Source organism: Pelobates fuscus, chromosome 2, assembly GCF_036172605.1.
Source record: "Pelobates fuscus isolate aPelFus1 chromosome 2, aPelFus1.pri, whole genome shotgun sequence".
Classification (NCBI taxonomy): domain Eukaryota; kingdom Metazoa; phylum Chordata; class Amphibia; order Anura; family Pelobatidae; genus Pelobates; species Pelobates fuscus.
In genome coordinates this window covers 371989396-372011959 of record NC_086318.1, presented here as the reverse complement: position 1 = coordinate 372011959, position 22564 = coordinate 371989396, and the positions used below count along the sequence as shown (strand labels likewise).

The following is a 22564-nucleotide window of genomic DNA, read 5'->3' as shown; positions in this document are numbered from 1 at the left end:
TGGTGTGCCAAGTTTAATCACTTTGAAAATATGCAAGGCAAGGTTTTAAATTGGGTACAGAGTATTTCCAAAAAAATAAAAAAATCAGCCAGTTGGAGCTTGTGTAATCCACTTTAAATAAAATGAAGTTCTGAAGATGCTACGATTTTAGGGGTCTTGACTTTATTGCGGTCTTCCTGACAGCACACCATCAGGATGACAGTGGGGGGTTAAGGGAGAGGGTGACAAGGTGGGAGGGAGGTGAGGGTGACGGGGTGGGGGGTTAGGTGAGGGTGACTGGGTGGGGGGTTAGGTGAGGGTGACTGGGTGGGGGGTTAGGTGAGGGTGACGGGGTGGGGGGTTAGGTGAGGGTGACTGGGTGGGGGGTTAGGTGAGGGTGACGGGGTGGGGGGTTAGGTGAGGGTGACGGGGTGGGGGGTTAGGTGAGGGTGACGGTGTGGGGGGTTAGGTGAGGGTGACAGTGTGGGAAGGAGGTGAGAGTGATAGCCATTAAAATACTTTTTTTTGTGCAGTCCCTGGTGATCGAGTTGTGTCTTCTCTTTCCTTCCTCCCTGGTGGTTCGGTGGCCCTTGCTGTCCTATCTGCAGCTCCGCATAGGATGCAGACCAGTAACCCGCGGTAACACTTTGTGATTGGACAAACCCGCTGACCGTTACTGCATGGTCTGCAGCTCTGCCTCCGGTGGACTGGAGGGTGCGCAGGGCATTCTCCCTGTTTCAGAGGGGTCCCACACCTAGCAACACATATTGCAAGCCTCTGGCAGTCTCCTGAGTTCCCGTGCTCTAATGAATTTACATGGGGATTTGCTATGACCATTTTTAGTTGATAATTAAAGAGACACTGTAAGCACCATAATTACTATAGCTTATTAAAGCAGCATGCTGCAAATAATCTTTGGGTGCCTTGCCTCCTTTTACTGTCAGCGTGTTTTCAGGTGAAGAAAATGGAGAGCAGAGACTGCTGTTGATTAGATAATGTGGATATTTCAGTTTGGCATTTTCCATCCAGAAATGAAAAGTCTGCAAGCACTGGGTTATTTGGCTTTGGACTCATAAGCAATGACGTCAGCTACCACTAGGTGATGCTGTTGTACAGTGTTTCTTCTTTCTCAAGCTATTGCTAGAGGAATTATGGAAAGTCTGCAGAACATAATATCCCCACTTCACAACACGATCACCCCAATAGCTGCATTGCATGGTAATAAAACCAGACTCTATCCCTTAATAATAATATAACATGGTGCTATTTGTTGCAGTGGGTTTCACCCAGTGTGTAGTGACAAACTTGTGTTCTGCAAGTCTTAAATCTAGTAAGTTAAATGCCCTATGCGTGTTGCGTATAGTAACAAAATATTAAGTAAAACGATTGGGATCCACAGCTCTGCTGCACTAGCTGCAGATGGTTTGACCTAGTGTAATCATTCTTTGAACAGTTCATTATTTAGCAGATTTACTGTCCATTTGCATATACATTTATCTGTGTGTATATATTTTATTCTTGCAAATTCATCTATCTATGTATGTATCTATCTATCTATCTATTATTACTATTATTATACACCCCCAGCATAACATAAGTTATGTGAGTAAGTATGCCTGATTCTGTATGTTGTCTTAATTTACCTTAATTATATATATTTAGATAAAAGCCTCATGGTATGTTGATCTTTGATGCCTTAAAATGTTTACATTTTAAGATTATGTATAATAAAATCTAAAAATGTTAAGGTATCAACATATAATACACCATTATTGTGTCATGTTTCAAGTCAAGGCAATTGAAAGACAACGGGGTAAAATTCATAATAATAATTCTGAAATCAAGTCTTAGATCTACTAATAAAGTGTTAACAGTTATATTGTCAGGTTTACTTTTAAAACAACTGATCCACACTTTAATGGTTCCACTTTAACTTTGATTTTATAGGGAATATAATAAGCTAATATTCTTAATTCTTGTTTTTATGATTGTTAAAATACAATATACATTAAATATAGGATTTCCAGGGTATACATGCAGTGCTGATAAAAGAACACCTAAAGACTTCCGAAATGTTCATAAAGCTATACTGAAAGAGATTTATTAATTGGCAGATTAGATGTGTCAGTTGCTGCTTGTCTATCATTTTTCTTTTTGTGGAAAAAAAAAACGAGGCATAACTATTATTTTTGCCTATATGCTCTCGAAGCGCCACAGTTATTTTAGAAGTTCAGCTGGTTCTTTATTTGTGAAGCATGCAACATAAATTTTTAACAAACTTATGAATTCTCAATATTTCTTGCATCCAATTTGCAGATCAGAGATAACCTGTCCATCAGTCTGGATAACCAGTCTTCCCCAGCGCCTCCAGTTCTGATACCACCACTCAGGATGTTTGCCTCATGGCTGTTTAAGGTGGGTTCATTATTTGTGGCATGGAGCAACCCCTGTACATATGACAAGACCCATTTGCTGCTGTGTCAGAGATTCTTGTCCAAATTACTCATCTGATGTTCAGTTCAACATGTTTGCCCATATGCTCGTTCCAAAGCGCACTAAACTGTATCCTAGAATCCACACATTTGCATCTCACTGATCAATATTGCTGTGGATTATTTCCTAATTACTGTGGCACAGGCAAGATTGGATAGCCAGTTTTGTGTAATACATTCGGAGGGTAATTTTTACTACTGACCAAACTGGTAATTAATAGAATAATTAGGTTACAACTTTCTTTTGAGTTGATTGCTTAAAGTTATGTATTGAAGGTAACTTTATTGAATATAAACGAGAACAAACTTTCTTTATGTTTAGGCCACAACTCTGCCAAGTGAATACAAAGAGGGCAAACTACAAGCATACAAGTTAATTTGTGGAATGATGACCAGGCGGCAAGATGTCCTTCCAAATTCAGATGTGCTGGTCCACTTTTACCATGTTATGCACAATGGCTTAAATCACGAAGATCAAGTGAGTTCTCCATATTTTTAAGCTTTTAATAGCAAAAGAAAAAAATCGTAGTTTCCTTTTTGAAAAGCATAATGAGATTAAACCCTTTAACACCATGTTAACTTCATTAAAATTGATTAATAAATAAGTAGTTTTGATAATGCTAACAGCAATCTAATTCTAAGACCTAAAACACACTCATTGACACCCTAAACTTGGAGAATGGCCTTTACTAAGACACTCAGCCACATTTAGGCCGCTGAGCATTTTAAGAAATGCTCCAGAGATCTAGGCTGTTCATCACTGGTTTAGACCATTAATGGGTTAACCTGAAATTTCATACCAACTCATATCGCTGACATTTTCATAACTGACAATCTAAATGTACACAAGCCAAATATAGCAGCCAAATGGATGTGGCATTTTTATATTCAGCAGCTGATCCACTGCAGTGAATAAAGCCCACGGTGATAATTATTTTTTTACTGTTTAGCTATTTTTTTCGATTTGTATTATCTATTTATGATTTTTGCATCCTTTGATTCTATGTTTACCATTTATCCGATGTTCCAGTGGGTGTTTTTATTGGGTTTGTATTTTTTTTTTGGTGGCACCAGCTGTAAAGACAAGTAGTGGTTGCAAACCAGTTTTCACACCTGTTAGGATTGGTTATGTTCAAGTCACTTCAGAACTGTTCAGCTCTCCCAAGTCATAGGTGGACATTGTGTGCAACCTTTTTTAAATAAAAAAAAAAATAACACAAAACTGTAATTTTTTTATTTGTTATCTGCTTTTGTGAGATACAAAGTAGAAAGCACTGTTATAGATAAACATCTTTAATGGATTTGCTAATGGGATAGTATATTTAAACAATTTCAGGGAAAAAAAACAAAACAATAATCTTGACATCGGTATAGATGACAAAATCTTCTAAACCAAAGATGTGTGATCCAATTATTTATTATATTTAAAACTTCAGAGACAATGGAGTCTTCAGCCTTCCAAAGATTTAAAAAAATAAATATATATAGTTTACATTTGATTGACATTTAATAATCAAGGTTTTCATAGCTTCAACAAATTACAATTTTCATTATTCTAGTTTTGAAAGATGTTTTCTTTAAATCTAGTATTTGCACTGGTTATTCTTCAAGGTCCATTTTTTACATGTACAAATTAGGCAGTAGCTCATTTGCTTATAGGTTATGTGGGTAAATATTCAGTAGTTATTCAGAGAGAATATAGGTTTGTAGGTATTCTGTGGCAATGGAAGAGTGGTTCTACTTATAGACCACTTTTACCACTAGATGTCACTGTTGGACGTCTATTTGGTAAATCTGCTGTTTTCAGCTCTTGGAGAATTAATATTTTCCAAGATATAGGGTGCGTAGATAGCCTTAAATGTATGTGCTCCTGGTAGTTAGCTGTACATTACGGTATTGTGCTGCTGCATGCTAAGCAGGACCCACATTTTGTAAACCTTTATTGCCACATTTTTTTTTTTTTTAATAATCTAAATTTAAAGGCTTTCTCCAACCAGAAACCGTGCTTTCATAAAACACTGTTTTTTGTTGTAGGAACCTTCCATGTGGTGGTCCTCCCCCTCCCCTAAAAAAAGTTTGAAGAAAGGGAAAAAAAATAAGCTTGAACAAAACTTTTTTTTCCTGTTCAAGGCCAAGTTTTAGTGGTATCACTCCCCCTCACCGGAGTGAGAGGGAGTGCAGCGAGGATGGAAAGAGGGAATGATAGCGGATGCCTGCACCAGCATGCTTTACCTTCTTGTCTTCAGACCATTGCACAGAATTGATTCAGCCAGCTCAGAACTTTTTGTTTTGGGCTAGCTAGTGACACTGCTTGAGGTGGAGTTATGACACCGGCAGTTAAGGGGTCAATTTCCTAGTTACCCAAGTCTGATTTTCCTAACTGTAAAGGATTTTTTTTTGCATGTTGTGCTTAATGGTGGTTTGCAGATAGTGAAAATATTTAGGCCAAATTAGCCATTTTTGCTTAAAATAAATACGTTTCCATGTACAACATTTTTGGCAAACCTTTCTTCTGGGCTGGCAAATGTCAAGTCAGTTAAGGGTTAATGTGCAGCAATGCTGAGAGCAGCCTCCATATCGATTGATAAGAATGAATGGTTGGGGTTTGTGTGAGTGCCTTCCATTCACTAGTTAAAGCAGCACCTATTCTCTTCGATCAGGTGAGAAGTCCAGTCTTGGCTGCATTGCAAATATGCCCTAATTGGTCCTTTTAATTAGTGCTGGAAATGCATTTTAAATGTGGATTGTGGTAGCCTTCCTGTAAATTTGTAGCTGTTGGGAGAAAATAAAAAAGGAGTAGAGGTGTGGCATATGTCATCATTATGAGAATTCTGGATTATCATTTGCATCATGTGCCAACAGATGAATATTTGTACTGGAATGTCGCTTTAGTTACAGAATATTCTCAAATTCAAAGTTTACCGGTCCTCCATACAAGCATACTATAGGTATAGTCTATACATTGTGTGGAACTACCAGCAAATATATTGGTTAAGATGTAGTTTGCCTCCTTCCTAGAATGAAGCAGCATTGTAAAGCAGTAAGCTTTAGCAATAAACTCTTAGACCAATCCAGAAAGTGATTTCAATTCGGAACCTTCCGATGCACCAGCAACTTTCTAGGGATGTTTTGTGTATATGCAGTAAATCACCATCTCTGCTTTTTCTAGAAAGCCGAGTAGCCTGCTTCCCCTTTCAACTGACTTTATTTGTTAAAATCTTGACTCAAGTTATTTGAGTGTATTGTGTTCTTCTAATAATGAGTAGAAACAAATGCCTATATCGGTAACTGGCTTTGTAATTCCCAAATGTAAAGCTTAAAAAAAAATTGTGAAAAATAGTGTAATACTGTTTGAGTAAACCAGTGTTTTAACATTATTTTCAAAGGAGCCACTCACATAATGTAGAATCCTTACCTGGCTTCAAACCTTACAGTGCTAACACATTATGGCAAATAAATTCATTCTAAAGATAACGAATGCAATTGATCACCAAGTGCAATGCCGTAAAACATGCTTATTTATTTTATGTAAATAGGTTTAAACACTTTCAAAACCAAACAAACAAAAAATTAAATGAACACTATAATGGTAATTTTAGCACCATATTTTTACTTGTTTATTGGTATTAGATTGACCTATAAATTGTCCAAAATTGACTTATAGGAGTGACCCTATAAGTCATTTTTCAATGATTCTGCTCTACTGTATAGCATCTTTCGGTTGTCTTATTAAATGCTGATGCTGTGTATTTCAAATGCACATGCTTTTTTTTTTTTTTTTTTTTAAATTGATTGACAAATAGTACTGTAAATATTTCAGTGCAGCTCGTTTTAAACCGCGAGGAAAGAATTGGATTTCAGCATTTCAAATGTAAAGTGTCAGCTGCCCAGTGACACCTCTGTCCATTAGGATATTTCGGAATGTCAAAGAGTCCACTTTGTAAAATAGTGAAATTGGAATCTAGAAGAATGTCCTGTGCAGCAGATGGCAAGAGTGCCAGTAAAAAGCAATTCGATTTTAGCGTTCTTGGTAGTCTTCAATAGGAGGTGTAAGGTGATAGTGTTAGAAAGTACTATGCTGGAGAGAATAGATTTCACTGAAAGGCTAGCGGTAACATGTGTATTGCTATTGGGTCAACAGTAACAGATGCCTGCTTTAAAGGGACATTCCATGCAACTGTAGTCAAAGAATGCACTTGATGGAAATCTATGCCATAAATACATCCCAATTTATGCAAATTCACTTGTTCCTCACCTCGGTCATTTGTTTTCAATCGGAAGGGACATGCTAGAAAATGTACCGTTTGTGTTTGTTTTACTATTGTTGTTATTATTTATACATTTAAAGGGATGGGTTAGGATTTTTTTTTTTTTTTTTTTTTAATAATTAGCAGAAATTATATCATCCTGTTAACTATGAGGTTTAAAATTCCCTCAACAAAAAGTTCTCTAGACCTCTGCACCCTAAATTAAAGTAAATGGATATTGCTTTTATCTATAATGCCCAATGTAAACTTAACAAATGTTGACACAGTCCATACAAGAAAGTGTAAGAGGGAAAGGAGTGGATCCTGTGGTTATGTAAAAAATGTCAAATGGTCAAATGGATCAGTGTGGTAAGGCCTCTAAAATAAGAACAAAAAACAAGCAAAAGCATGTAATAAAATAATATAAAAATATAAAACAGTGGGGGAAATAATGCCATCTTGGCATCTTTTAAACATCCAGAAATACAGTACAGAATCATTTAATGGCATTATATTCCCTTCAAACAGTTAAATGACTTTCTGTCTAAATGTGGAACAGGCTACAATTTTGATTAAATGTACAGTCGACACCAAAGTGCTATCTGTGCAGTCTGGATATATATATATATATGTATGTATGTTAAAAATAGAGTGTCCAGAGCATTCATAAACAATGTACCGTATATACTCGAGTATAAGCCGAGTTTTTCAGCACATTTTTTGTGCTGAAAAACCCCAACTCGGCTTATACTCGAGTCAGAGTCTGTATTATGGCAATTTGCATTGCCATAATACAGACAGGGGCTGTGGGGGCTGCAGAGAGATGTTACTTACCTTTCCTGCAGCTCCTGTCAGCTCTCTCCTCCTCCGCCGGTCCGTTCAGCTCTTCTGTCAGCTCACAGTGTAAATCTCGCGAGAGCCGCGGCTCTCGCGAGATTTACACTGGGAGCTGACCGAGGTGCTGAACGGACCGGCTGAGGAGGAGAGAGCTGACAGGAGCTGCAGGAAAGGTAAGTAACATCTCTCTGCAGCCCCCACAGCCCCCAAAGCCCCCTCCTACACAGTGCCCATCCTCTGGACCACCATGGAAGGAGAGCCCCCCTCCCTGGCCAGCTAGCAAGCAGGGAGGGGGGACGAAAAAAAATGTATATATATTAATAATAATAAAAAATAAAAATAAAATAATAAAATAAAAATAATAATAAAATAAAAAATAATAATAAAATATAAAAATAATAATAATAAAAAATGTAATGAAGCAAAAAAAAATATTAAAATAATGAAAAAATAAAAATGCCCACCCCCCACCAAGGCTCTGCATCACACTCTGCATTACACACACACACACACACACACACTGCATTCATACACACACACACTGCATTCATACACACACACACTGCATTCATGCACACACACACTGCATTCATGCACACACACACTGCATTCATGCACACACACTGCATTCATACACACACACTGCATTCATACACACACACTGCATTCATACACACACTGCATTCATACACACACACTGCATTCATACACACACACAGCACTCATACACACACACAGCACTCATACACACACAGCACTCATACACACACACAGCACTCATACACACACTGCACTCATACACACTGCATTCATACACACACACTGCATTCATACACACACTGCATTCATACACACACTGCATTCATACACACACTGCACTCATACACACACTGCACTCATACACACACACACTGCATTCATACACACAGCATTCTCATACACACACACTGCATTCATACACACAGCATTCATACACACACACTGCACTCATACACACACTGCACTCATACACACCATTCTCATACACACACACTGCACTCATACACACAGCATTCTCATACACACACACTGCATTCATATACACACACTGCATTCATATACACACTGCACTCATATACACACACTGCATTCTCATACACACACTGCATTCTCATACACACACTGCATTCTCATACACACACTGCATTCATTATATACACACACTAAATAAATATTCAATTAATATAATTTTTTAAGGATCTAATTTTATTTAGAAATTTACCAGCAGCTGCTGCATTTCCCACCCTAGTCTTATACTCGAGTCAATAAGTTTTCCCAGTTTTTTGGGGTAAAATTAGGGGCCTCGGCTTATATTCGGGTCGGCTTATACTCGAGTATATACGGTATCTAATTTTAACCTTTTCCAGAAGTTATGTACTACCAAGTGTAAGAAAGACAATAAATAATTAAATCGCCTCTAAAACGGGAAGTGCTTAGGTAAATGGCTAGGGGCTTCGCTGTGGGTCTCTGTAGGAGTGAGAAAATGAACCGGAAGACCAAGAGATGTCTGTAACATCCTTAAAACCCCTGATGGAATCAATCTATAAAGAAAATAAAATATAGAACGATCAAGTCCTGGGAAATTATAACTGCTTTCCTCTGCAGTGTTTAACTTTCACTGTGTAGTGGGGTAATGATACCGCAGTTTAGTACTTCATGTTTCATTCAAATGTTTTTTCTTGTATAACATTAAAACTACGGTGTAAATAAAGCTGGTTTGTCAGTAGATATCTGCTTTTGGAATATAATTCCTTGCATCCTCTGGCAGATGTGCTGCTCTGGATTTCAATTAGGATAAGGCCAGCCCCGCTGAGCTGTTATGGAATACTGTCCAGTTTCTCTACCTATCCAAAAGGAATTCTACAATAACGGCAGTACTCTCTATACAGAAAAGGAGGCATGTGTCTGCAGTCACACTTTTAAATGACCTCTTGATGGGCTCCATGTATTTTTTGGTTAAAATCCACAAAATTTGGACCATAGCTGATACTGGTTTAATCATACCTTTTCCAATTCCTACCTATGTTCCAACCACAATTCTAGTTATTGCTATTTTTCTTTCTTTTGAACGTTTGTTTTTGGCGAGGGGGGGGGGCTTGTAGGTGTGGTAGATATGTCTCTAACAATGGTTGCCAGTCTGATTATCAAGCCACACTACTAGCCCAATTTTGTGTGTGTGTGTGTGTTTACAGTATCATCTTTGGAATATAACTCGAAAACGACACGAGCGGGTACTGTTGGTGTATCTTAAGTGCTGGGTCAGGAACAAATACGCCATAGTAGGGGTAGGCAACCTTTGCTTGATGTTGTTGACTACATTTTCCATAATGCTTTTGCAGTTATAATGTCTGCTGTACCCCTCAACATCTGCAGTGCCGAAGGTTGCCTATCCCTGCTCTGTAGCCTTCCTTCCTAAGGGAGTCATGTAAATCAGACCCAACGACTACAATTGTGTCCAGCAACAGCTAGTCTAGGACACAAGGGAGCACTGTCGAACGTCCATTATATAAGTGCTAAATATTTGTTACACAGCAAGACAATTTTTTTCCTACTTCACTAAATCCCTTCTTACACATTGTACTCAGTTAATGAATAATTTACCTTTGCTTCTGAGAAACAGATTGTAGGCCTATTTGGTTACATAGCTGCGATCATTCTTTTTCCCCTCCACAAAAATGTCAAGTTAAAAATAGCATTGTGCTTACATATTTATTCTCATTTGACCTTTTTCCCTCTTGTTTTTCTTTTTTCCCTGGCTTTTCATATGGATCTTGTCATATGAAATTCCTAGTGAACTCTCCATTTCCCTAAACCCACTAGAGTGTTAAGAGTGGCTCAGCCTCGACGACTTCCCGCATTGCCATCATGGGTTAATTAAATGCAATTTCATTTCCCTACTTAATCATTTTAAACTAGCATGCATAGGGGACATTTCCTATTTGTGACACCACAGCATTTCAGTTTGAGTTGAAAATGGCCCATAATGGCTCCAGGTTTTTTTTTCTTCTTTCCCCTCCCTTTTTAATACCTTTTCATAACAACACAAGCACTAAATTATAGCTGTGCAATTATGTAAACAATGGAAATGCTTCCAGAACGAACCTTGCTTTTCTTACTGTTTCATTCTGTGTAATTGTCGAAAGCTTTGGAGCCAATAATAAACAAAATTATTTTACACGTTTATCGCTCTAAAGGTCAATTATGAAAGCGCTGCAGAGACGTCGCTCCAAATGAGTAAACCAATTTCAATTGCCGGCACCATATGTTTTTTTCCTCATTGGCTGTGTTTTTCCAAGCTCTGTGTACATACAGTAGCATTCAATTAAAAGTGATTCATTTACCAGGCAGGCACGCTTTAGAATACCATTTGTGTTTAAAGAACTGCACTTTGGATTCTAGAAAGCAACACATCTATTTGGATTACGTGATTTCCACCTCCACCCCTCCATTATCGTTCTTTGCAAGCCTTCTGATAAACTATACGTGCTCTTGCTTTTTGGATTTTCCTATGGTTGTAGTTTTTTTAATTCAATTAAATAATATTTATTTTCCGTTTTTAGGCCCGTTTTTAAAATTTAGTTTTATCGGTACGTTTCTTTTGTAATGACTTAGCGCTAGTCTTGAATTGTTTGATTTTTATTTGTATGCTAGATATCAGTACCTAATAGCATATTGTCAAACGGTGTATGCAATTCCAGCCATGTCACTGCTGCGCATTATATGTATGTTTCCCCTAAAAAACATAAGAGTGTAGCATTATATGTTGAAAAATATCAAACAATAAAAAGAAACCAGTTTATTTTTATTTTGCACATACCTTATATGGATAAAAGTGTTGGGACACCCCTCTAATTATTGAATTCAGGTGTTTCAATCAGGCCTCTTGCCACAGGTGTACAGTATAAAATCAAGCACCTATCAATGAAGTCTGCATTTACAAAAAGGAGCTCTGTGAATTCAAGCATACTACTGTAGTGGAATTTCACCTTTGCCATAAATCAGTTTGTTAAAATTAAAAATGAATCCCTGCTAGATATTCCACAGTCAACTGTAAGTGCTATTATTGAAAAGTGGAAGCATTTAGGAAAAGTAGCAGCTCTGCCACAAAAAGGAAGGTAGCGTAAAGTCACAGAGTGCTGAGGCGCATGGTGCGTAAAAGTGGCCAACGCTCTTCTGATTCCATTGCTGAAGAGTTCCAAACTTCCACTGGCATTATTATCGGCGCAAATGCTGTGTGGCGGAAGCTTCATGAAACTGGTTTCAATGGCCAAGCAGATGCATGCAAGCCTCACATCATCAAGGACAATGCCAAGCATTGGATCGAGTGACGTAACGCACGCCACCACTGGACTCTGGAGCAGTGGAAATGTGCTCTATGGAGTGACGAATCATGCTTCTGTTCGGCAGTGGGCGAATCTGGGTTTGGCGGATGCCAGGACAACGTTACCTGCGTGACTGCATTGTGCCAACTTTGTGGAAAGTTTGGTGGAGAGGGATAATGGTGTGGGGCTTTCTTTCATGGTTTGGGCTAGTTCCAGTGAAGGAAAATCTTAATGCTTCAACATACCAAGATATTTTAGACAATACTATGCATTCCAACTTTTCGGGTATAGTTTGGGGGAGGCCCTTTTCTATTCCAGCATGATTGTGCCCCAGTGCATGAGTGCATGAGTGTGCCCAGGTTAAGCAGGAGAGGATTTTATGGTTTTCATCAGCTGAAGGTTGGAAAGGGCAGGATATTGGAGGAGACAGAACAGTGCATGGATCATGATTGAAGAAGGTCAAGCAAGTACACGGGAACCATAAGAATTATAGTGATTTCAAATGAGTTGATCCTTCGATATTCTTATAGTCTATGCTCCTGTAATTGGATTTTTTTGATTCCCCCTCCCCATTTCCCACTGATTATCGTTACCTAATGACAATTAAAATTAAGAAGGAAAAGTTCTTCTCTGTTAAGTGGAAGAATTTCCATGACCAATGAAAGATAAAAATGGTTAAGCTGATTTGCAGAATTGATCCTTTTTCTGTATATCACTCAATCACAATTTTGCAGCCTAGGCAACAACATATTATGTTATACAAATGGCTATAAATTTATGTTTATGTTTGTGATTCTCTTATTTGCATCATTGCGCTCTCCACCTGTACGAGAGCTCAGCATCGAAATGGAGCAGAAAGATAGATTTGTATATCTGGGGACTAATCTTCTGCTCCTTTGCACTAGTTACCAGACACAATGCATGAGATACGTAGGATCAGCCAACTACTTAGATTAATTTAAATTAAGTGCAAGGCACAACTTGATCAATCACATTATGACATAAAAGCACCACACGGATAAAAAAAAAAAAATATTATCTCTGGCCGTCAGTGGAAGTGATAACCTGCTCTGCCCTCAATTCAATTTCAAATTCTGTGTGCCTCATTGTGTGTATCTTTTTTTATATACATCATTTTTTTTTCTTATGTTTTTAAACTTGTCTCGTTTTAAATCCAAGTGCAACAGATGGAAGTTCAAGCAAGCACAGCAAACTTAACAGCGTAGCTGTTTGTATTATTAATCTTCAGATATGCTACATTCTGTGCCCTCCTTTTGCCAGGTTTGTATGAAGCCTTTTATTGTAGCATATGTCAACAGAAACACACTCCCATCTGCTGCCTGAAATCCACAGACAAGGGCTCCGCACAATACCTAGCTGTGCCGCTAATTACAGGTGTGTTGTGGGGAACTCTCTGCATTAATCAACCCCTTAATTATGAAAAAGGTGGATCTTTTGTTCCCCTCTCAGAGCAGTTCGGCACACAGTTTATGGGTTGCTGCATCCATCTGCTCACTCTTAGAATGTTTGCTCTGACTGATGTTGACTTAGAAATGTATCAAAGGAAGTGATTAAAACCAGTTTACACATTAACCTGAAAGAAGCATTGCAGCAGCTTGTTTGTACAGTGGAAAATGCAATCTGTTGGGATGTCAGGAATAAAAGTGCACATTTCATCTCTGTGCTTTTTACTGTTAATGAGCTTCAGATATCACCTAGAGAAGAGCACATGGACTGTAGTCAGGAAATATTGTGTTTTATAGGTAAAAGTAAGTGACCTTCATTATTAGGATTTATCAATTCTAATTGGGAAGCACTAGAATACTCCAATGCACATCACAATCAACTGTTCTGCTGTGATACACAAGAACAATATTACTCTGAAGGTGTGATGGTACACTGGATGTCTAAAGTGCTGAATTGTTGTGAGTTTCACATTGTGGTCCAAAATAGCTAAACTGAAAACCAAGCCAATTTGGAGAATTTTCCCCTATTTGCTTCATTGTGGCCTAAAATTGTGGGAATATTTGATCTTTGTAGTAATAACAGGGCTATGACTGAATTCCGACTGCCATGGCTGTTCTCGTATTTACTCTAAGCCAGATACGGTCAGAACTCGGTCGTCTCGAATGAATCTGCTTTAATCGCCAAGGTGCATTCGGTGTTCAAATTAAAATCAGTGCTTTTGCAAGCCAATCCTGTACAAAGTATAGTATTTGGAAGGTTAACGAAATAAGAGACCTAATGCATCTGACAGGATGCACATTCACAAATTATTAACTTTTTTTTTAAGTGAATTGAAAATTTGAAGTACTATTTATGGGCTGGCAGCACTAGCATCCTGTGGGCAAATTGTTGAAAACCCTTGGAAATCTGAGCGTTAATTATGAAGAAGCTGGTCATCACTTGCTAGCTAGCCAACATGTTAAAGTACAAAATAAAAAATATATATTTTTCAATTCTTCATTGATACATTTTTTTTTTTTTACTGCTTAATAACATACAACTTGAATTCACCTACCATTAATATTGTAATGTAGGCATACTTATATAATAATAATAAAGAATTACAGTACATAATAAATATATAAATAAAATGGCCTATGGGGGTCATTACTATAAGGTCGTTTTTACCAAAACCCAGGCAATGCCCTTAGGTGTGCCCTTAGATATGTTGAATACACTACGAGCCAATTACTCTTTTGACTGGAGGACAGATAATATAAAATACTTTGGGATTACGATCACGAGGAACCCAACGGAGTTGCTCTTCGCTAATTATTTTAAGCTGTAGAGATCATGCAAACAACTGTTATTGAAATGGGCCCTAATATTCCTGTCACGGTCTGAACGTATTATAGTGCTTAAAATGTCCAATCTCCCGAAGCTGCAATTCTTGTTTCAAATGCTACCTTTAGATAGCCTGCCAACTTATTTTAAAACTATTAGAGCTGTTGTAAATCTTTACTTATGGGCAGGTGGTAGGCCGAGAGTCGCTGCTAAGATTAGGCAGGCTCCAATTAAATTGGAAGGATTAGCGGTCCCAAACATCCAACTCTACTATCACGCTACAGTGTTAGCCAAAGCTATGCCCCTTTTCATTAAAACACTGCCCCCACAGTGGGTACACTATGAACACGAAACATTGAAAGCCTATGATTTAATTAGTCTAATGTGGACCTCGACTGAGACCATACCCAAATGCCAGACTGCTTCTCCATTGATCCAATCCTTTTCTAGAATTTGGGACAAATATAGGAGTAAATTATGCTATACGAACCCGATCTCCTTAGCAACGCCTATCCAGGCAATCACCTACTATAGTCCCACCTTCCACCACACCCCATGGTTGAAGGCTGGAGCCACCCACCTTTTCCACCTGTTCCATCAAGGCAATTTATTGACTTTTGAGGCCCTTACTAGACAGTTCCCACTACCACCGACCTCGCACTATTCTTACAGACAGCTCAAATCACTCCTTACACGCACACATTCTACAAGCACCTCTTCACAGGTCTACAGTAGGGATAACTGAATGGGAACAACTCTGTATAAAATCTGCTCTTCCACCGTATTGTGTAAACCTCTCCATGTGCTACAAGCTACTTTCTGACCATGTGCCATTCTATGAATACCTCCACGCCAAGCAGTGGGAAATAGAACTTGGTACCTCAATCCCACAAACCAAGTGGGAAAAAAAATGATCAATGCCCCAAATGGCCTTATAAAATTTTTAGCCCACCTAGAACAATTCGCAAAGTACTTTATAGGTGGTATTTAGTTCCATCTAAACTGCACAGAATATACCCCAATACCTCATCACAGTTTTGGAGGTGTAATAGAGACGAAGGCACGATGCTACATGTTTGGTGGCACTGCCCAGCTCACACAATACTGGCACTTGGTTCAAAACCTTATAGGTAAGGCAGCACTGATGACCCTTCCATTTGAAGCCCCTATATTTCTCTTGTTAGACCTACCGGAGTACCTTAACAGGACAATAAAAAAGTTAATACTGCAGATTATCCTCACGGCTCAACGGTTAATTGCTAGAAACTGGAAATATGCTACTTCCCCGACTCTATCTACGCTGATAGCGGAATTAGACACCCAACAGGCTTATGAGAAGGGACTCTCTTTACTTTTCTCTCCCTCAAATATTACTACGAGGGCCTGGTCCTTGTGGGACGCATGGAGATCGGTGGCTTATAGCCTTTCTATGGATGTATAACTGAGTAACTTACCACACTTCATAACCACAGAGGATAAGGGAGCACCTTTGCAGTGTTAGAAAATACAAGATATACCTAAGCCTATAAAACAAAAGAAAATGCGCTCATAGGGGATTAACGTCAAAACATAAATTGCCCCTTAATAATAAGTCTCACTCACAGAATTGAAGTGGTTTTCAGGCACATCAAATATGTGGATCTTCACGTCTTTCTCACAGTAAGAATGATGAGTGTATCATGAAAAAAATGAAAAAAATTGCATAGTATAACACTGTATTAAAGTAAAAAATTAGCTTTTAATGTTTGCACTTACAATATAAAAGGTATAAAAAGGCCCATCAGTACAAATCTGTTTGTCCCATCGCTGTAGAGTATGGTAACCCTCAAAGAAATATCCAGCAGGAAAAAACAGGTACACAATAAAACAAAATAAAATACAGTGACAAATAAACAGCTCACTCTACGCGTTTCGTCTGTCCTCCAGACTTCCTCAGGAGTGATGAGATGCTTCAAATATTCTGTGGACTCCATCTTCTTTTTATAGGGCTTCCCGCCGGTTTTTCGGGTCAGTTTCCTCTATCAGCTGATTCCGATCAGCTGTGTTTTGAAAGGTCCGTTTTCATTCTCCATATATGGAGTTCCGGAAAACGTCAGTGGAACGCATATGCGTTCCACCAACCCGGAAGTGTCCTCCTTCTTGTCGGCCATGCGGAAGTCCCATATTTATCACTGGAACGCAAATGCGTTCCACTTCATTCACCACAGATCTCACAGGAACCAAAAAGTCCCCGGAGTAGAAAGCATATATCGAACACATGAAATGAAATAAAATAAAATAAAATAGAGTCAGAGATGTGTATCAATAACTTTCTCTCTATACATTCTCTAATCAATATCATTCATGAATCAAATTTCAATACATATGGGGATCGGAGTAGAACGCAAGATACAGGGTATGAGCCCATGTGTTGCGTCTATATACCGTCCCCAATGTGTAATGATTCAATGTGTAATGATCATTACACATTGGGGACGGTATAGAATTAGTGCTAACGGTCTGTCTCGCTGTCTGGAGTACAAAAGTACATACTTCACATGAACATAACCTTTTAAAGTATTTTAGCCAGGTCTATTGCAGGGTCCATAGTCACAGGGTAAAAGGCTGGCCAGCAGGCTCCTCCAAGAACTAGGGACGAGGTTCAGTTTGTCACAGTCACCCATAGTGCAATTTTAACAACACACCAGTTAACATCAGCGATAGACACCAGTACACAAAAAATAAATGTGTTAAGACATACATGATAATTGAATAGAAAGAATTAGAGTGCTATGCATGTGGGCATTAAGATGTGTGGTTAGATAGGAGCACGGGGAGCAATCGCCCTGCTTACTGCGAAACTTGGACATCACTAATTGATAAAGGAGATTTCCTCAACAAGGAAAGCATTTGGTAAAAGGAGTTCTGAAAGATTTTCCAGCAAGGGAATGCAAGTAATACTAAATAAACCTTGTATATCAAACCAATGAGCAGTACATGTATAAACTTGATAAATCATGCAAATGAAAAGTAAATGTGTCAACTTGGTATAGCGTGCCAAAGAGCAGTACATTCATACAATTTGTATATCATGCCACTGAGCAAGATTTGCCTCCAAAAAGCCTGCCAGTGCCATATCTTTGCTACCAACCTCTGTTCCATCGATCTGCTTCCAGCTTTTACGTACCATCGCTCTGCCCCCAGCATCTCTGTGCCATCGCTCTGCCCCCATATGGCTGTAATCCCCTGCACTTATCCCAGGACCCAGATGCCACCCCCTGCATTTACCTCAGTACCCAGATGACATCTCCAGTGTGATGAGGATCCCTTACTCCAACAGAGTACCTCCGCCAGATCCGCTTTACAAAATAAATTTAAAAAGTGCCTATGTTTAGGGAAAGGCCCAGTTTTCGTATGCCAAAATGCATCATTTAATACGTTAAAAAAAAAAAATCACAGAAATTGAAAGTAGTAAAAGTGTCAGGGGAAAATGGTGAAAATTTTGAAATTGACAGAGCTTTTTATGAAGAGTCAAGCAATCAAAACAATCTACCCTGACAGGCGCTGCGTCTCCACTGAAACATGGAAAGCAATGTTTTCATTAATGACATAAAATGGATTTAGTGTTTATTGAATGAATTAGGAAACTTGCTTATTTGAGTTTGCAAAAGTGAAATATATTTTATAAAGTTACATTTTATTTCAGAAACCAATAGCTTTAAAACTCAAAAGACAACTGTAGTGAAAGCTTTATTGGTCAATCTATCTGACCATCACATATCTTTATTCAACAGCCTGATTTCAGAATTAGCAAGTCCAATACTGCTGCAAGAAAGTCTGATAACCGCCCTCCCCTCCCCACCCTATGCTCATTATTACATTTATAGATTGTCTGTCACTCCCACATTTTAGAGAAGTAAAATAACAGGTGTACACACTACCTCTTATTAGCACACTCCTGCACTTTCTTAACACATAAAACTTAATATTTACCCTTCACCTGCTCTTGATATTCCAATTATTTCCAATTTACTTTTTTCCCAGTTTAGCAATAATCTGTCTTCTCCCCTTTATTTCCTCCTTCTCCCTCAGTATAAAAATCTCGCTTTACACCTACTTCACTCATCCCCATCCACATTTACATATGCCCCTTTCTGCTACACTCCCCCCTTCTCTCATCTCATGCCTTGCACTAATTTTACTACTCTCTCACTCCGACCCACAATCGATCTCATCCTAGACGCCATGCATACAAAACCCATAAACAACTCCTATCATTTTCTCTCCTCCTGCTTCTAGCAGCTGGTGATGTCTCTCCCAATCCAGGGCCCTTTACCTTCTCTACATACACTAACCAAAACAGAAACCCCACAAACCTCATCACAATACCCTGCCCTTTACCCTCACTTACCAACATTCAGTGGGCACTTTGGAATGCCTGCTCCATCTGCAGTAATTTAAAATCAACAGCCATATACAACTTTTTTTACTCAAACTCACACTACTGGCACTTTCAGAGACCTGGCTGTTCACCTCTGATAGCGCTACTCCTGCCTCTTTATGTCTCTCACACTCCCAGACTCAACTGTAAAGGAGGTGGTGTAGGCATCCTTCTCTCCCCTCAATGTACCTTTCAACCAATCATAACTCTCCTTGCCCTATTCTTTTCTTCTTTTGAAGTTCACACTGTCTGCCTATTTAAACCCACTCCTTTAAGAAATGCTATCATCTACCCCTCGCCCCCCCCCACCCCCCCGGTCATCCTAGGCTATTTATTGAGCACTTTCCTTCCTGGCTTCCCCACTTCCTCTCATCTCGCACTCCTTCCCTTATACTTGGGGATTTCAGTATACCAATCAACAACCCTAACTGCACTGATGCCTCTGGTCTGCTCTCTGTAACCTCCTCCTTTGGCCTTACGCAATGGTCCAATTTAGCAACCCAAACAGCGATAAACACTCTTGATCTCGCCTTCACCAATCTCTGTACCGCCTCTTATCTCTCCAATATTCCTTTTCCTCTATCTGACCACCATCTGCTGACTTTTGACATCGGCATACCTAAGGCCCAATTGACACCACCGTCTGAACATCAATCTCACAGAAACCTCCACTGTCTTGACCTAGAGGATTTCACCGCTAATGTACAAACTCTGCTTTTACCTATCTCAAGCCAAAATGCTCCAGAACTGCTGAACACTGTTGGAAAAAGTCTCACTGTGCGTCTGACTTTCTCCACTATAAATGTATGCTGCGCTCATACAGCATGGCTCTTTCCTCTGCAAAAGTAAATTACTTCAATACCCTCATAACCACACTCTCCTGTGAACCCAAACGACTATTTCACACATATAACATTCTTTGCCCTATTGTTCCTCCTCCACCTTCTAACTTGACCGTCTCAGACTTCGCAACTCACTTCACTGACAAGATCTCTACAATCAGGGAAGAGATCTCTCATCTTTCTTCTTCCCTTACAATACTTCCCCTAACCTCACTCCCTCTGCTGTTCTATGTTCATTCGCACCTGCTACAGCGGAAGAGGTTTCTGCTCTGCTCCAGTCCTCCTGCCCCACCATATTTCCATCGCCCCTCAAACATGCAACTGTAACCCCAATTCTAAAGAAGTCCAACCTTGACGCTAACTCCCTGTCCAACTACCGTCCTATCTCGCTACTGACTTTTACATCCAAGATCCTTGAAAGAGTTGTGTATTCCTTGAGTCCAATTCTCTGCTAGACCCGCTTCAGTCTGGTTTCCACGCTAAGCACTCTGTAGAAACGGCACTGACCAAAGTATCCAATGATCTTCTCGCTGAAAAATCTTGTGGTCACTACTCTATCCTAATTCTCCTTGACCTTTCTGCGGCTTTTGACACTGTTGATCATCAACCGCTTCTTCTCATCCTCCACAATATCGGTCTACAAGATATTGCTCTCTCCTGGTGCTCCTCCTACATCTCCTAGCGCTCTTTCAATGTTTTTCTCTGGCTCTGCTTCTTCTCCCCAACTCCTCTCTGTTGGTGTCCCCCCAGGTTCACTCATTGTTCCCCTAATGTTCTCCATCTATACTGCCTCCCTTGGTAAACTCATTAGCTCCTTTGGCTTCCAATATAATTTCTATGTGCAAATCTATCTGTCCTCTCCTGATCTCTCCCCGTCCCTCTTGACTAGTGTCTCTGACTGCGTCTCTGCTATTTCTAACTGGATGGCTGCCCACTTCCTTAAACTCAACTTGACCAAAACAGAAATTCTGGTCTTTCCTCCCTCAAGCGTTGCTACTCCTGTGTCTGTCTCCCTCCTAGTCAACGGTGCTACCATCAGCTCCACCATGCAGGCTCGCTGCCTAGGTGTTCTTTTTGACTCCGACCTCTCCTACATACCACATCTTCAGTCAATCGCCAAATCCTGTCGCTTCCATCACAAAAACATTGCGCGCATCCGACCCTACTTAACGCCAGAAGCGACTAAGATGCTGATCCATTCCACTGCCCTTTCTCGCCTTGACTACTGTAATCCACTTCTCAGTGGTCTTACGTGCTCCCAACCTGCGCCATTACAGTCCAAAATGAATGCGGCGGCGAGGCTCATCTTCCTGTCCACCCGCACCGCCCATGCCTCAACCTTCTGTCAGTCCTTACATTGGCTTCCTGTAAGATATAGGGCTCAATTTAAAATTCTGGTTCTTGCTTTCAGATCTCTACATAATTCTGCTCTCACCTATCTATCCTCACTTATACACATAAAAGTATGTCCCGTCTAGGCCCTTACGATCTGCTGAAGACTTATGTCTATCTTCTATCCGTACTTCCACCTCTGATGCTCGCCTTCAAGACTTCTTGAGGGCTGCACCGTTCCTGTGAAACTCACATCCCTCCTCCGTTAGATGCTCACCCAGTCTCCACTCCTTCAAAAAATAATTAAAATCCCACTTCTTCATAACATCGTGTCAATTAAACTGTTAATAGCTCCCGATTGATTCCTCTCTTGCAACTGTCATTAGTCTAATACTATCCTTACCTTTTGTGTCATTTTACCCCACTCCCTCTAGCATGTAAACTCATCGAGCAGGGCCCTCAACCCCTCTGTTCCCGTATGTCCAACTTGTCTGGTTACAACTACATGTTAACATAACATAATAATGATAAATGTACTCCTCTAATGTGTTTGTTTATAGGACACTATTGGGAGACCAACATTTAAATATATTCTGCTTTTGTTGTGTTTTTTTTTGTTTTTTTTTTGTTTTTTTTTTTAGTCATAGCTAGTAAAACTGGTAAACACCTTTTGCAAATGTTTTGTTTTTACAAATCACCTTTAACCCCTTAAGGACCGGACTGTTTTGGCCATGTTGTACGTTAAGGACCAGGGCTGTTTTAGCACTTTTGTGCTGTTTGTGTTTAGCTGTCATTTTCTTCTCTCTCATTTACTGTTCCCATTCAAATTATATTTTTATTTTTTTCAGCACAAATATGCTTTCTTTACAAATAAAAATAAAATGGTGACAAATTGAAAAATAAAAAAACATATTTTTTTTTACTTTTACTTGAAAAATCTTTTACTCATCTACAAAAGCTAATGAAAAAACTGCTAAATAGATTCAAAATGTTGTCCTGAGTTTAAAAACACCCAGTGTTTACATGCTTTTTTGCTTCTTTTTTTTTGCAAGTTATAGGGCATATAAGTATATATAATATAGGTTATAAGTACAAGTAGGACATTGCTGTTTCAAAATATATATTTTTAACATTTATCAATAGTGACATTGTAACACTGTTATCTATCATAAATCTCCTGAATCACACCCCACATGTACATATTTTTTTTTAAGTAGACAACCCAGGGTATTAATCTAAGGATATTTTGACACTTTCTATGCAG

The 22564-nt window shown here is 39.2% G+C and overlaps 1 protein-coding gene across 2 annotated transcripts in view; it reads left to right on the top strand.

Moving 5' to 3' along the window:
* The window catches only part of RALGAPA2 (Ral GTPase activating protein catalytic subunit alpha 2), a 276792-nt gene that overhangs the window by 100278 nt on the left and 153950 nt on the right, over positions 1-22564 (top strand). For both annotated transcript variants that reach the window (XM_063443720.1, XM_063443719.1), the window contains 2 exons: positions 2296-2394; positions 2794-2949. In XM_063443720.1, coding sequence (XP_063299790.1) covers positions 2296-2394; positions 2794-2949 — 255 coding nt within the window. The remainder of the gene's footprint in view (positions 1-2295; positions 2395-2793; positions 2950-22564) is intronic.